This window comes from Nelumbo lutea, chromosome 3 (genome assembly GCF_056320005.1).
Source record: "Nelumbo lutea isolate HS-2025 chromosome 3, American lotus-T2T, whole genome shotgun sequence".
Classification (NCBI taxonomy): Eukaryota; Viridiplantae; Streptophyta; class Magnoliopsida; order Proteales; family Nelumbonaceae; genus Nelumbo; species Nelumbo lutea.
This window is the reverse complement of record NC_142686.1, coordinates 116412612-116427673: the sequence shown is the minus strand read 5'-3', so window position 1 is coordinate 116427673 and position 15062 is coordinate 116412612. Positions and strand designations below refer to the sequence as shown.

General features: G+C 38.0%; 2 protein-coding genes across 5 annotated transcripts; one reads left to right on the top strand and one right to left on the bottom strand.

The window, feature by feature from the left end:
• The first annotated feature begins 4006 nt into the window (after positions 1-4006).
• On the top strand, positions 4007-8621 carry LOC148867902 (calcium/calcium/calmodulin-dependent Serine/Threonine-kinase). Its single transcript, XM_088977263.1, has 4 exons — positions 4007-4504; positions 4720-5300; positions 7622-8137; positions 8222-8621. The coding sequence occupies exons 1-4, from the start codon at positions 4273-4275 to the stop codon at positions 8366-8368; spliced, it is 1476 nt and encodes a 491-aa protein (XP_088833389.1). The 5' UTR covers positions 4007-4272; the 3' UTR covers positions 8369-8621.
• LOC148867901 (Pseudouridine synthase family protein) lies at positions 7486-14941 on the bottom strand. Of its 4 annotated transcripts, none has more exons than XM_088977265.1 (7): positions 14639-14876; positions 14455-14563; positions 10730-10869; positions 10287-10649; positions 9407-9469; positions 8756-8972; positions 7486-8550 (listed from the first exon to the last, which is right to left on the bottom strand). In XM_088977265.1, the coding sequence occupies exons 1-7, from the start codon at positions 14708-14710 to the stop codon at positions 8486-8488; spliced, it is 1029 nt and encodes a 342-aa protein (XP_088833391.1). In that variant the 5' UTR covers positions 14711-14876; the 3' UTR covers positions 7486-8485. The 4 variants fall into 4 exon arrangements, with proteins under 4 accessions (XP_088833391.1, XP_088833390.1, XP_088833393.1 ...); XM_088977264.1 differs by having other exon boundaries at positions 14455-14566; positions 14639-14851; XM_088977267.1 differs by lacking the exon at positions 7486-8550 and having other exon boundaries at positions 8583-8972; positions 14639-14941.
• Between the last annotated feature and the right edge of the window lie 121 nt (positions 14942-15062).

Here is a 15062-nt window from a genome sequence, read left to right as displayed (position 1 = left end):
GATTACGGGGGTATTTATATTCTGAGGCTGGGTGTTAGAATACTTACCATGATGCCAGGCCAAGGCGGAGCTTAGACATCACCATGAAGAATCAAGCTAATTTGTCATACTTAAGTTTGCCGATATTATGCAGGTCTCTTATATATAAGTTGGAATAACATGAGCATAAAATTGTAATACAATTTGTAGATCTCATCTCTAGTCTCTACACAGAGCACAGCCAAATCAGGGATAATTAGTCCGCCCATGCATACAAATTTACCATTTCACAATAATAGCTTGTGATAGAATTGCAAGTCGTCAAAACCCATGTTTTAATTCATTCGGAGGTCATCAAATTTCTAAATTTGGTCGGGGAGGGAATTAAACCTCATATAAACCGTTACCTAGAAATAGTATATGGCATAAATTGGATAGAAGTAGAACCTCTGTATGCATTTTTTTTTTTTTTGTTTGTTTGAATGAATGAATGAATGAGGCTACAAAGGCCAAATTTCATTGCACCAAAGAATCTCGGTTTACAGGAGATGATAAGAGGGGCAATACACAAAGGGGTATGAGGGTATCACCCACCCAAGAAGAAGAATGGAAATCATTAGTGGTTACAGCAAATCTGGCGAGTGAGTGAGTGAGTGAGTGAGCAAACGAGTTACAGCTCCTGTGAGTGTAAAAGTAAAACCGAGATTGAGTTGAAATGAAGGTGCAATCGGCCACGTATAAGAAGCAATATTGTGCCGAGGAGAGTTGACAGAACCTCTATATGCATTGATATCAAAATGGGGCCCACGCCCAACATTGAAATTTCATCTCCTTAAGACTCAAGAGCATTAATACATACTCAGTGTGGTGGAGGTCAGAAGGTGGGCTAACTTAGAAAAAAATAGAAGTAAAAGTTTTAGTAATAAAGGAATTCATGTACAGTGTCTTAGTTTTAAATGATCAACTATTGATTTTGTTGAGAAAGAAGAACAAGGCAATTTCTTTAATCAAATTAGTAACTTAGAAAGTAAAAGGAGTAGAGTCAAAAGGATGGGCATATAATCATATTTAAAAAACAGAGAGGGGACACTGTGGAATGGCAACGTCTTCGTTGCTGCAATCCAAATCAACGACAGTCATCATCCTCTTAAGAAACTTGCTCCATGGTTTCATGCCATGTAGCTTCTTGCTTTTCTTGATCGTTTACAGTTCATCTCTCTAATTGATTCATTATTATAGACTTACAAACTCATTCCCATACGTTATTGTAGAGGAAGGGTGACAAGTTCTGTGGGCTTCCAAACTGAAACCTAACCTGTTGGCTGTTGCGTGAAGAGAGATCAGGGGGGAGTTGAGATGAGAACATGGACTCTGAGTCGTCTGGACTGGACGCCGAGGCTGGCATGTTGCTTGTCGGAAGAATTTTTTGGTCGCGCTTAGAGTTCTTGTCTGACTCTGAATGATGGGACAGCAAACCCATTCCATTCCCATAAGTTATTATGGAAAGGGAGGGTTAAGGGTGGTATGTAGCATGCATGATGCATGTGCACATCATATTGCAAACTGGCCGCAGATTAGATCTGTAGGCATTTAAATTATAATTATATATAAGAGTTATTCTCTCCGCTCTGCATAGATTTGTGGGGTCAGTCAGGTTTTATGTCTCTCCTCTTCCTCCTCCTTTTAAGCTATCTTCTTGAATGTTTTTTTGTAACCCTATATATAATTTCTTTCTATATAGATCTGAGGGGTAGGTTTTATGTCCCCCTTCTAGGCTATTTCTTTGATCATTAATAAATTTTTCTTTTCTTTAAAAAGAGGAAGAATTAAATCTTAGTAAAATTTCCCTACGTGGAAAAAAACATTACCTAATTGGGTTTACTCCTACCTATTTCTACGGTTCTACCATGTAGATGGATCCCATAGTCCATAGTAAACCTAAACCAACCAACAACCATGAAAAAGGGGACCCACTGGATAAGTAACATGTTCCAGTAAGCTTCCCTAAATGACCAGGACAGACTTTTCCCGTGTGGCAATTTAGTTGTTTAGTTGGGATTCCAATTGTGTCTTAAATGGCTTCTAATCAATTAATCATGGGTAAAATTTCATTTCTAAAGCTTTGCCAGATTTTGTTAAAGGTCATTCCAGAAACTGTTTACCCAAAAAGAAAAGCCAGAAACCATTGATGAGCCACTGATTATAGACTGCGAAGTGTGACCCAACTCCCAAATGAAAACTGGACTCATCTCTTTTTCCTTGCTGGTTGAGCACATCCAAAAACAAAATTTCAATTAATCACAGTTATTGACTTTTGTACTCTCATTATTCTCTAGTACAAATATATAGAGATTAGACTCGTCATCCACCAATTCAAATAAATTGTGTCAATTGATGTTCTAATTAATTTTTTACTTTTTTACTTTTTGTTCAGTCATTGTCCACTTGTGGTTGGGGTGGGCAAGCTGGGCCAGCAATTATTTGCCTCCCCCAGGAAGTCACCCACTATGGTATACTAACATACCGTGCTTGCCTTGTCAAGCGGTGAAGCCCCTCTAAGCTACCAAATGCTAACATGCAAACAAAACATATTGAGTTGAGGCCCTTAGCTGCTTACTCCAGTTGTGTTCTCCTTGAATTAATTCGATTTGGATGCCCAATCACACCCCTTCAGTTTTGAATTTTGATACCATCATGTTTTAATTTAATGCGGCTTGATATCTTACTACCTGAATTGATAAATCCATGACACCACACAACAGAATAATAAGGTCAAGTAACCAACCAGTCCCATCATGCATGCATACATCAATCCATGGCAAACTAATAGGATAAAGAGAACAAAGAGTGTGAAAGGCCATAGCCCATGGGCCGACCCACGTATTTAATATAAAATCAATAAAAATTTTATATATATAAAGAAAATGGAGAAATAGGAGACTTGGCGTACAAAATAATAGAAGGGAAACCAGAAAGGCTGTTGAGTGTGGCGTAAGCCTTATTGTTTAGTACGAAAAGCAAATATTCTATCCACTCACCGACACAACTTAATATTCAATCCCACCTCAATATATATTCACAATTTTTTTTGCTGTCAATACAATATCTAATTTAATAGATGATCCTTTTCCTTTTCAGCATCTCTCTTTTTTCACATGTTCACATCCATCACATACAACTTTTATTTGCATAAAAGAAAATCGTATCAGATAAATTAATTGAAGATCAAAGTTCTAAAGACTACAGTCAAGAGTCAAACACACTAACTACCCACCATGCAACTTAAATAACCTCACAAGTTATAATCTCTTCTCTTCTGTTTAATAGAAATAATTAAATAAATTTTCTTTTTTCCATGGTTATTTATCTTTCTAATTAAAGAAGAGTTTTGGATTTGCGTTCATTATAGAAAGAAATTTATAGATAATTTATTAATGAACAATGCTCATGGTTTTGGTCTAAAGAAACATTCAATATAGTTATGGTTCTGATGTCAATCAGTTTTAATTTGCTCCCTCTGATTGTTTTGGCTCACCTAATAGATTTAGAAATGCATTCGGATTCCTTGGTTGCTAATTGACCTTCCTAGAAAAATAATAAGCTATTAACTTTTTGCAACGACAAAGAAATCAACTGAGGTAGGTATCTAGGATGAGCAAACTGCAAACCCATGGATGGATTCAAGATTTTGAGAAAATTTCTCAATCAATCAAAGAGGTTTTAAATCCGGACTGCACCAGTTCATTCAGGATACCTTTACCTTGTATTATGAGTTACGAGGGGCAATTCCAATTTCCAAGCCCAAAAGATAGAGAAACCTCCACTTGTTAATGCGCTTCAACCTGTGACTGTGAATGCTTAGACCCGTGACTACTTCTCTGTTACTACTTACTACTGTTGGAGAAGGTTTGCAAAAGGTCCACCGCAACAACTCTGAGACCGCATGTGGGATACAGTGAGTGAACCAACTACAGTGGGCCAAGCTTGTCAAATCCATATAGAGGTCAAACCATCAAACACCCAAGTAACTTTCCATTGAAGATAAAATTGTGGCTTGTGGGGGTATTTTCTTCTGCTTTTAATAAAGTTACGGAACAGATTCTCTTGGAGAGAGAGAGAAAGAGAGACCACAGTCTACGGACCATAAAATTAAAGGTTGAAAAATGACGAATGCTTAAAATCCCTTTTCTATTTATTCTTCACCCATCGTTTTAGTAGGAGCAAAAGGCCCAACATCACCTCCACCCTGTGAATGCTTCCCCCCCCCCCACTCTGTTTCTCAACCAGGCTTCCATGAAAACAAAAATGGATAATCGGATATTGATTTTATTTTGCACGCTGAATGTATCTTTTTCTGCATTTTCTTATGCCTTGAAACAGCAATACATCTCAGCAGTGGGAGACCCAGGAATGCAAAGAGATGAACTAAGAATAGCTTTTGAAGGTTGGAACTTCTGCAATGAGATTGGTAAAGAAGCTCCTGGTATGGGGAGCCCAAGAGCTGCTGATTGTTTTGATCTCTCAGGTAAGCTTTAGCATTCAAGGGGATAGAGAAGGAAGAATAATGATTTTCTTTGTTTTCTTGATCTCCCCTCTTTCAAAAATTACTCTCTCTCTCTCTCTCTCTCTCTCTCTCTCTCTCTCTCTCTCTCTCTCTCTCTCTCTCTCTCTCTCTTCTTTTTAAAATAATACACCACTCTGATTTCAGTTATTTTATTGTTCCTTTTCTGTGCCGGGCAGGCTCTTCATTAAAGCACAGAGTGACGGAAGCAGATAACAATCTTGGTGTTGGAACACCATTTCCAGGATTGAATCCAAAAGCTCTAAAAAACCCAGACCTTTATGCAGTAGAGAAGGAGCTATATCTTGGCTCTTTATGTGAAGTTGCAGACACCCCAAATCCATGGCAGTTTTGGATGGTGATGCTGAAAAGTGGCAACTACGATACGATGTCTGGTTTATGTCCTGAGAATGGGAAAAAGGTAGGGCCTTTTAAACCAGGAAGGTTCCCGTGCTTTGGAGATGGATGCATGAATCAACCCATCTTCTATCATCAACCGACAGATTTCACAGGAACAGGAACATTGAGAGGCAGTTATAATGGAACTTATGAACTGGGCTCTAATTTCACAGACGGGATCGATAATATCTCATTTTATGAGGTTGTGTGGGAGAAGAAATTTGGAATTGGGAGCTGGGTTTTCAGTCACAAGCTGAAAACATCAAAGAAATATCCATGGCTGATGCTGTATCTCAGAGCTGATGCAAGCAAAGGCTTCTCTGGCGGATACCATTATGATACTAGAGGAATACTGAAAACCGTAAGTAGGATCCCTTCCCTTCCCTCCTATATTTAATGACAGTTTATTCGAGAGATGCTTATTTTCAATCATAAGTCTTAACCTTATTATTATTTTTTTATCTCCTTCTTGAAGCAAATAATTATTAGGGTTTTATCTAAAAATCCTCCACTTTTATGAGATTCTTTTAAACTTACGGTGCCATTTACATAAATCCAAGAACTCCATCGTCAGACATTTTAAGCTGAAAGACTATAATGCCCCCTCCTGTATCTCCCTCTACCCTTTCTTTACCCAGAAACAGAATCTTTCACTGGATCCAGTGGCAAACACCAAAGCATAAAACCTATCTCATCAAAATATCTAACGAATGAGAAGTAAATCATTGATGGGTTGTGAAATGAGGAAAAATATATAATAAAATAAGGGAGAAAATGAACCAGGGCATTTTTATCATACAAAAATTAGTCAAATAACATTTATTGATGAATCAAAATTAATTTTATCAATAAATAAATATTAATGGTGCATGTGTAAATAAGTATCAAAAGCCTGGTTTTCGAAACCAGACCGGACTGGTCGGACCAGAAAAACCAGAAACCAGTCAGGTGACTGGTTCTATTTTACTCCAGAATCGTTATTTCTCCAAAAACCATTGATTTGGTCAATTTACTGCTGACCTGGGTGAGCGAATCATTCAACGGTTTGTCAAGTTTTTATTTTTTAATTTTTTAAAATTTTATTGTTATTTTTTTGTTAAAGCAAGCCGTCTGTTTAATTTAAATGGTCAAACCGTTTGACCCAGAAATGGGACCCCTGGCTGGTGGTTCATTGTCCGGTTCAGTTATAATTACCTTGATCAAAAGCCAAGGTAAATTTAAGAGAATTTCAGCAAAATGAGGGGGGACTGGGGAATTTGAGATAAGACCCTGAATATTATAAACTATAAAGAATGCAATGCTGAAAGAAAAAGGAAAATATGCAAGATAAAAACCCTAATCCACACAGGAGCGCTTGGACTTAAGACCATTGAAATGATGGGGCCCTCTCCTCCTTAGGGCGGCCCAAGTTGCCCCAAAATGGATAGAAGTATAGAACTTTCCTTTCGTATTTGATGATATGCCCAAATCCCACATCGGGGCCATTTTGAATATCACACCATCACACTTTAGTGGGCACTTGTTTGTTTCTAGTAAATAGGGGTGGTAAGTTAGTGGATTCCATAAAAAAAGAAAGAAACTTAGGGTCTGTTTGGTTTGTAGTTGGAATCGGAATGGTCCATTCTCATAATCTGTAATGAGAATGGGAATTAAAATCAGTAGGAATGGGATTCCATTCTCAAAGAAGGGGCAAGGAATGGCCATTCCTTCAAATGGTATTCCAGCAGGAATGAAATTAGGATTCTGATTCTACCCAACTAAACAGTTGGAATGGGAATAGCCCATTCTGATTCTGATTCCAAACCCCTATTGCTGCAAACCAAACGGACCCTTACATTAATTGTATTAGTGAGTCAAATGATAAAGAAGGGTTCCCAAGCAGTTCATTTACTTGAATAGATAATATCCTCCTAAGACTTGGATAAACAATTTTCTTATTCACGCAAAAGATTTTTAATGCATGATGGAACAACATTGTCCCTTCAATAATGGCTACCTGGAAAATAAGAAAACAGTGGTAAATGCACTTTATCAAAGTAAGTATTTCCTCACTCCCTGACTTACCGAAAAATGAGATGAACCCCCACCCTCCAAAATGGATAGAAGTATAGAATTCTGATCAAATACATGATACAGATGGGCTTTCATCAATCAGAAGAGCTTTGATCAAACAAAGCGAAACTGAATTTCTTCCTCACAAAATGGTCTTCATAGTTACACACCCACCTCGTAAAATAACGCTGAACTCAATCACCCCCTCCCTCTCGTGAATTTTGATAAATATATCACCACATTGGTTACCATTTTTATAATAGTATAATAACGGTTCACTGGTGACAACTTTTTGCGCAATATCATAGTAGTTGGGCCCACATTGAATAATGGGATGGACTAGGTCTTGGGTTTCATGATTCGTATGTAGCATGTGGGCCCTTATAAGTCGCCACATATAGGATCAAGACCGATCACTCTGGAGCTTGGATGGTTCCCAATTCCCACGCCGGGCACATGTTGGCCCATTTCTTCTTTGAAGCCACAGAGTCCTGTTTTTAATACAGTTGAAGCAATTTGAGCACATCTATTTCTGTTTCCAAATCATTTTGTTAGAGCCAAAAAAAAAAAAAAAGCATTTCCGGAGCTAAAATAAGAACAATTAAAATTTACAATCTCTATTCTGTGCAGCTTCCCGAATCACCTAATTTCAAGGTGAGATTGTCTTTGGACGTGAAGAGAGGCGGAGGCCCAAAGAGCCAGTTCTACTTGATAGATATTGGCAGCTGCTGGAAGAACAATGGGGCTCCCTGTGATGGAGACGTTCTCACCGACGTGACTAGATACAGTGAGATGATCATCAATCCTGAAACACCAGCTTGGTGCAGCCCCAAAAACCTCATCAATTGTCCTCCATTCCACATAACACCCAACAACACCAAGATTTACAGGAATGACACTGCTCACTTCCCATATTCCGCTTATCATTACTACTGTGCTCCTGGAAACGCCCAACACTTAGAACAACCTGTCAGCCTTTGCGATCCTTACAGCAATCCTCAGGCACAAGAGCTGGTTCAGTTACTGCCACACCCTATATGGGCCGAGTATGGATACCCAACCAAACCAGGGGAAGGGTGGGTTGGAGATGCCAGAACTTGGGAGCTTGATGTTGGTGGCCTTTCCAGTAGACTCTACTTCTATCAGGTCAGTAATTGGCAACAAATACTTTCACAGGTTCTGAGGTTCAGGTCCATATTCACCAAACCAATTCACTTTCCTCTGTTGCAGGATCCAGGTACCCCTCCGGCTAGAAGAATATGGACTTCAATTGATGTGGGAACCGAAATCTTTGTTAGTAACAAAGATGAGGTGGCCGAGTGGACACTCAGTGATTTTGATGTTCTCCTTACACCCTCGACTTCATTATCTTTATAAAGTAAATAATGTGCTGCTTGGGATCAACCCACTCTTCCACATTCCATATTTTAAATGGGAAACTACTCTCAGTGTCAGATATGATTCACGCTCGTGCAAGTCTTGCAGTCAAGAAGCTTAACAGCAGGCCCGAAGGGCAGGGCTTCTTCCCCCTTGAGTTGAGGCTTGTATATGTGATTTTACTTGCATTATGTAATTCAAAATATCAGAAACAGATCCTCAAATCAATTTAGAATATTTCATTTTTTGGAAACTCGTACGGTTACACCTGTTAGCTTTTTCAATGGAATTGCTTGAAGATTTGCATGTTATATTCTTTGGAAGTTAGGTTTCGTTTCAAACTTCTACTTCCAGAGGACCTTTATTTTTAATAGAAAGGAAGCTTACATTTGCTTAGGCAATAATGCATGCCAAAACTAGATGCAGGGCAACCAGGGGGAGGCTGTAAGATATCTTTATTGTACTTGACAGACATGAGACAGAGTCCATGAGGTGGGGCACATAAAGCATATTTTGCAAGCTCCTTTCGATCTCTAGTAGCCAAAATATGTGGAACAATATCAGGTGGGACTGCTTCCCTTCCGACTTGAAGCAACAAACCTACCTGCACAAGAAAAAAAACATCTTGAAGCTGGTTTTAACCACGTTTAATACCTGAGTAATTTACTGAAGCGGCACTAGACCACTAGTTAAAGAAATTAACAATGCCCCTACTATAAAAACTATAATAATTACTATTTGACCTGGAGACAAAGATCAAAGTTTTTTTTTTTTTTGACTTCTTTTGAAGGGCTACACAATGGGGGGTAGCCCATCCCCCAACCCAGGTGCAGGTGGGTTTCAATCCCAAGTCTCCACTACGACCAGCAGGAGACCTTACCAACCAACTGGTTGGCACCTTGCAATAAAGACAAAATTCAAAACAATGTAAAGCAAACAGGAAAAACAATCAACAGATGCAATGTTTCGCCCACAAAAGAAACATCGGATAACACATAGATTCAAGACCTGATGTTGAAAGATGAGAAAGAATGGTACCATGTTTCGCACTTGTCTGTACAAGAAACCAGATCCTTCAACCTCAAGCTGCAAAAGAACTCCCTGGACATTAATAAAACCAACCATCAGTTGGAAAACCTTTTGCAGCTTTTTACAAATTTGAGACACAGAAACCAATTAGAGAAAATATACTTTGTACAAGGAAGTGGGAGGCCGGGAGTAGGATATTTGAGATTAATTTTCCACCAGTGTTGAATGGACTCTCCTAAATGGGTGATGTCTCTGTATTGGATCAATGTGCATCAAATTTTAAAATCCATGGATTCTTGAGAGACACTCCAACATGATACTTTCCTCTTTTTCTCCCAATCTATTTGATATAAATTAACAGCTAATGTACATAATGAATGCCATTTTTCCTAATAAAATATCATATAGTAACAAAAACAACATTTTAGACCCTTTTTATGGGTACGCAATGTCAGAATTCAAAAAATATGAACTTTTTTTCCTGTTTATATAATGTTGAATTAAAACACTGTTTCAATGGTACATATTTTTCTGTAGGCATATCCACAACCACAAGTCCATGTTTTACTGTTTTGATAAATAAGACTCTTAGATATAGTTGGGATTCCAACTGAAATACTGCTTTGGACATGCATGACTGCATGAACAATACATCCCTTGAGATGGTCTCAAGTTTAAAATTATCCAATGTGATATTCATTTTGAGGATCCACCATGAGAAAGTTCACTAAATAGCTGATTCAGATAGGTTAGTTAGAATTTGAACTTTCAGTAACCTTGTTAGAGAAGCGCATGGACTAACTGGTGCCTGCAGTTATAACATCCCAAATGGTGCCATAATTTACACTAGGGAGGAAACTCAAATTGTTGTGAGGGGCTTGATACATACCATTTCAACGACATCAAAATGGAATATATGCTTTAGAGGATCTGGTGATATATCATTGCGTGATGCATTGACAAAAGCAGAGAAGTCATGCTTTCCAATGAAATACTTTGCAGCCTCCCTCATAGCAACAGTATTGAGTCTATAAGCATTATGATATGCATAAAGACGCTGAAATGGGTCCATGATTGTGTCATTATATATCTTGTAGTGATAAATCTTGCTCTCTGCAGAAAAACGAGCATGGAACTCTGGAAGTACTGATCTAATCTCTCTAACTCGGATATCAGAAGGAAGAAGACCATTAAGTGCTGCATGAATGCTTTCCAAGCTGTGATAGTTGAAAGGCGTAACAAAGTGTGCCACCTGAATCTTTAGTAGCCCATTACAAGTTTATTCATCAAGAAACAATTCTTCTAGTCTCCAAAAGAGTAAGGAAATCAGACCTGACCCCATGCATGAACTCCAGTGTCTGTCCTACTTGCACCAACAAAACACAGCTCCTCCCTTTCCAGTTTTGTTATCCTAGTTAATGCTTTTTCCACAATGCACTGTATGGTAGGTGGTGACTGCTGATATTGCCAGCCTGAAATACAATATTAATGCATTGCACTTAAAACAAGTGTTTAGAAAACCAGACCGGACCGGCCGGTTGAAACGTGACCCAGGGGCCTGACCAGTTCAGTCATACCCCAATAACTGGACTTGATCAAAAACCGGCTGACCAGCTGGTTGAACCGGAAAATCGGTGAACCAGTCCCGGTTTCATGAAACCACCCGGGTCCATACATAAGTGAAATTTTAAAATGTTGTTAAGAAAATTTAAACTCCAGACCTCTTATTTTCATAGATTACTTAGCTACCACTGATCCACCTCTTGCTAATTAATGACTATTTATTATACATATTACATTATTATGCACGTATTTTAAAGAAAATGTAAGTTAAAAGACTTGAGCCCTAGTCATTTGTTTTAAAAATTAAGAAGCTTACCATCCATCCACCATATTTAAGTACATTAAAAGTTGTAAAATATATTACATATAGTATTTATATAACCCATAGTATATATACGCATATGCCACGTTATCACAGTTTGACCTCTAGTTTGACCCAGGTCGAACCTCTGACCCGTGAACCTCTCCTTTCTCCGGTTCTATGCCCGGTCCAATCCTCTGAACATTGCTTAAAACAATAAAAGCATAAAGCATGGAAACCCGCAATTTCATAATAATTTGGAATGGTCAGCATCTTCAAAATAAGCACCTACCAAGCATATATAATCCAAACAAAAGATTATGGCTTAGAAACAGATAGGAAGTAAGCAATGGTACCAATTGAGTTCTGTCCCAACAGAACCAAATGTGGCTTATTATGGAAATTGTGGCCGAGTTAAGCTGTCTAACTAATATAAACAGAAGAGAGCAAACAAATGAACCACAGATGAGAATAGGATGCTGAAGATGTCCTGAAGAAGAAAGTAGAGAAGTGCACAGTTATTTGTCCATACCAACACAAGAGAAGTGTCATGAAGCTTCCAGATGACCCTCATCAAGTACCTCTTTCATAGAAGAATAGAAGATTTTTTTTTTTCAATTTCTCATTTTCCTTTTAACTGTATTGATTTAGATAGTAAACTTGGAAACATCACTATCTATATCATAGTGAGCCAGGTTAAAAGATCATAAAGACTAGGTCAGTTTAGGGGAAGTTGGTATAGTCCGGAGGGTTCAAACCACAAAACTGGGATCAAATCATATGTGAAGAATGACCCTTAACCATAATTCCTAGTTTCCTACCAGATAAAACAAAAACTAACAAAGCTTGGGTGTGGTCTCAATTGGAATAAGGTTCAGTGAGAGGACAGAATTCTTTTTATTAGTGCATCTGAAATGAAACTGGATCTAATGATTATCATCCCCTCTGGTGGAAGCGGCTCATCCACTCAACGTTCAAGAGAAGCTTCTCATTAACACAGAAAAATGGTGGTTTGCTAACTTTTCATGTTTTCATTAAGCATAGTTGAATAGCTTTCCATGCCTCAAAATCCATGAAAGATGAAAAAGTAGCTCTAGGACAGCACTGCCAAATGAGTATAAGAATGAGGAAGCACATAGCCACATACTATAAAAAAGCCCTACAAAATTGGTGGGAAGGTATTCACAAATCTGAGAGATTAGGAGGATATTCCCTTGCAAAAAGGACCTTGTCTCTTCATTTTCTGGTGTTCTTTCATATCACAAAACATTAGATTCTCTTTCATGCAGAACCTAGTAATAAGATTGACTAGCCCATGATATGGTCGATAAATTGAAAACTTGGCAACATCAAGATAGATAGTCTTGAGATCAATCGTAAGCATGTTAACTGTTAAGGCAGCTGGTGAAGATAGTTTTGAAAATATAATAGAGTACCAAGCCTACTTCTCTAGAATACCATGAGCAAGGATCAAAGTATCGATATTGGGTATTGTATCAGACAACTCAGGTACAGATACAGAAATAAATCACATAAACACATTAATAACACTAAGTCTAAAGCTGAATTATTTATTAATAAGGTATAAACACATGAGAAATGCACACTTTAACAGGTTATATGAAGAGAAACATTACAACCAACAATACCAGGACTCTAGAACATGTACACATCATACAATAATTATCACACTATTTCAATTATTATAATTATAATTTTCAGTATTTAGGAAATTTTATTTATTTGGTAATTTTATATAAATAATAACTCTACTTTTTCAAATAATAAATATGTTTTCACTTTTAACATATAATTGTAAAACATATAAATCATTTAAGGTAGATAAAATAAATTATTTTTATAATTTTCAGTTTTTATTAAATATTTTGGGAAAATTAAATCTTAAATTATTTACTTCACTTTTACAATTATAATTCTATTCCAGTTTTTATAATTACAATCTTACATTTTTATTTTTTTACTTAAAGTTCAAAACCATTCCAAAAGTGGTCAATATATGGTTTCATCAAACTAGGCACCAATATGCTTCTGTATCAATGCTTATCAGACCATATCCACCAATACAGTGTGATACAGCCCAATACGGAGGTGTTTTTGTGTTACAATCCGTTTGTCCCACATTGGTAGTATGGGACGGCTAATGTGAAAGATCCCACATTGGTAGTATGGGATGCTGCTGTGGGGTATAAATGTGCTTGAGTTCGCTCCCTCTAACATCTAGCTTTTAGGGGCGAGTTCTCCTAAGGCACATATCATATTGTGCTGATACGCAAAACTCGTAGGATACTGTACCGTAACAATATGCACAACTCGAAGGATACATACCCAGTCATGGCATATCCCATGCCCATGGCCATGGGTACGGATCTGATACGCCCCATATCAGGAGTACCATATCGATAATTTAAACTTTAAACCTTTATCATGAGGAGAAGCCCTACCATTACCTGGTCATAAGAACAAAGCCAGTACAGTTAATACCTCAGGCCCATCAGTCCTTGCTATTGCATAAAGAAAATGAGCAGCAAATATAGTAATTATGACTATAAACTAGGCAATTTGGGACTTTAGTGGAAAACGCCTTATGTTGAATACCAACCTTGATGGAAAGCTTGATTCTTAAGAGGGATGGAATTATAAGATCTAAAGATAGGTCATTTTAGTAATAGCAAATAGATTTAAGTTTAAAGTTGATTCTGCATTGCATTAGGGTAGATCAGAATTTCTCTTGTCCTGCACGAAGTTGTAAAATCCCTAATGAGAAAGAGAGGTGAAAAGATGAAAACCCTCTCTCTCTCTTCTTGTGAGGTCAAGCAAAAGGGAACGAGCTGCAACAAACTTTAGATACACATTGACAACAACCAACAATATCTTCTGCTAGAAGTCATTACAGGAACCCACAATTTAGGAACAAATGACAGAGAACAAGCTGTAACAATTCATATTGACAGTTGGCTAAACGCTTGTTAGCATTGAATACGGATGAATATGCTTATTTCATTTTCTGTTTGTCTTCAATTTTCTGCGTCACCAACCATGGTTCCAAGAAAAGAAAAAGATGGCTCCATCAAAGAGGTAGTGAAAGAAATAAGCTGGCATTTATTTCTCCTGGGACAATATTGCAATTGCATGAGGGAGGAAAGGGGAGGAGGGGATTAGACAAAGAACCAACCAGAAAATTTGGTGCCATCATATGCAATAACCAAACGCCACTTATATCCGGGAAGAGTAGGATGCTTATCTTCTAACTGAATTTGTTCAGCTGTATCTCCATCCTGCTTCTGCTGCAATAGGCAATAAGTTACAACACCACAAGAGAGAGAGAGAGAGAGAGAGAGAGAGAGAGAGAGAGATACCAAGCTATTGATTGACGAGGGAAGAGATGGGTTGGGAGGAGGAGAAGAGAATCCAACGACAGCATAACTCATCCCCCAAGCTCAAGCTCCGCTACTAATCGGCTTCTGCTGCTGGTCCTGGAGATACCAATGTTTTTTGTGGAAAGCGAGGACAGCTTTCGTTTTCCCACTTCCTAGTTCCTAATCTCAAGTCTGAACTGCGAACTCCGAACTCCGAACTCCGAATAACAAGGTAGCCAAGAAGAACGTTTATAAGTATGATATATTGAATTATTGATATTAGGTAGATCCAAATCTGACGACGAAGAGGTGTTCACTCCTGTGTGACCCCATAAGGCTTTAAATGGATCTGCTATTCACACATGGACGCGTCACAGGTACATTCACCGTGCATTCGGAACATCTCCCATGTTCCCGGTGCGTG

Coding starts and splice junctions, on each gene's coding strand:
- LOC148867902 (XM_088977263.1), top strand. CDS start 4,273: ATGAAAACAAAAATGGATAATCGGATATTGATTTTATTTTGCACGCTG. Junction 4,505..4,719: donor TGATTGTTTTGATCTCTCAG/GTAAGCTTTAGC, acceptor TGTGCCGGGCAG/GCTCTTCATTAAAGCACAGA. Junction 5,301..7,621: donor CTAGAGGAATACTGAAAACC/GTAAGTAGGATC, acceptor TATTCTGTGCAG/CTTCCCGAATCACCTAATTT.
- LOC148867901 (XM_088977264.1), bottom strand. CDS start 14,710: ATGAGTTATGCTGTCGTTGGATTCTCTTCTCCTCCTCCCAACCCATCT. Junction 10,870..14,454: donor TGATGGCACCAAATTTTCTG/GTTGGTTCTTTG, acceptor ATTGTATTTCAG/GCTGGCAATATCAGCAGTCA. Junction 9,470..10,286: donor ATTTTGATGTCGTTGAAATG/GTATGTATCAAG, acceptor ATTAATGTCCAG/GGAGTTCTTTTGCAGCTTGA.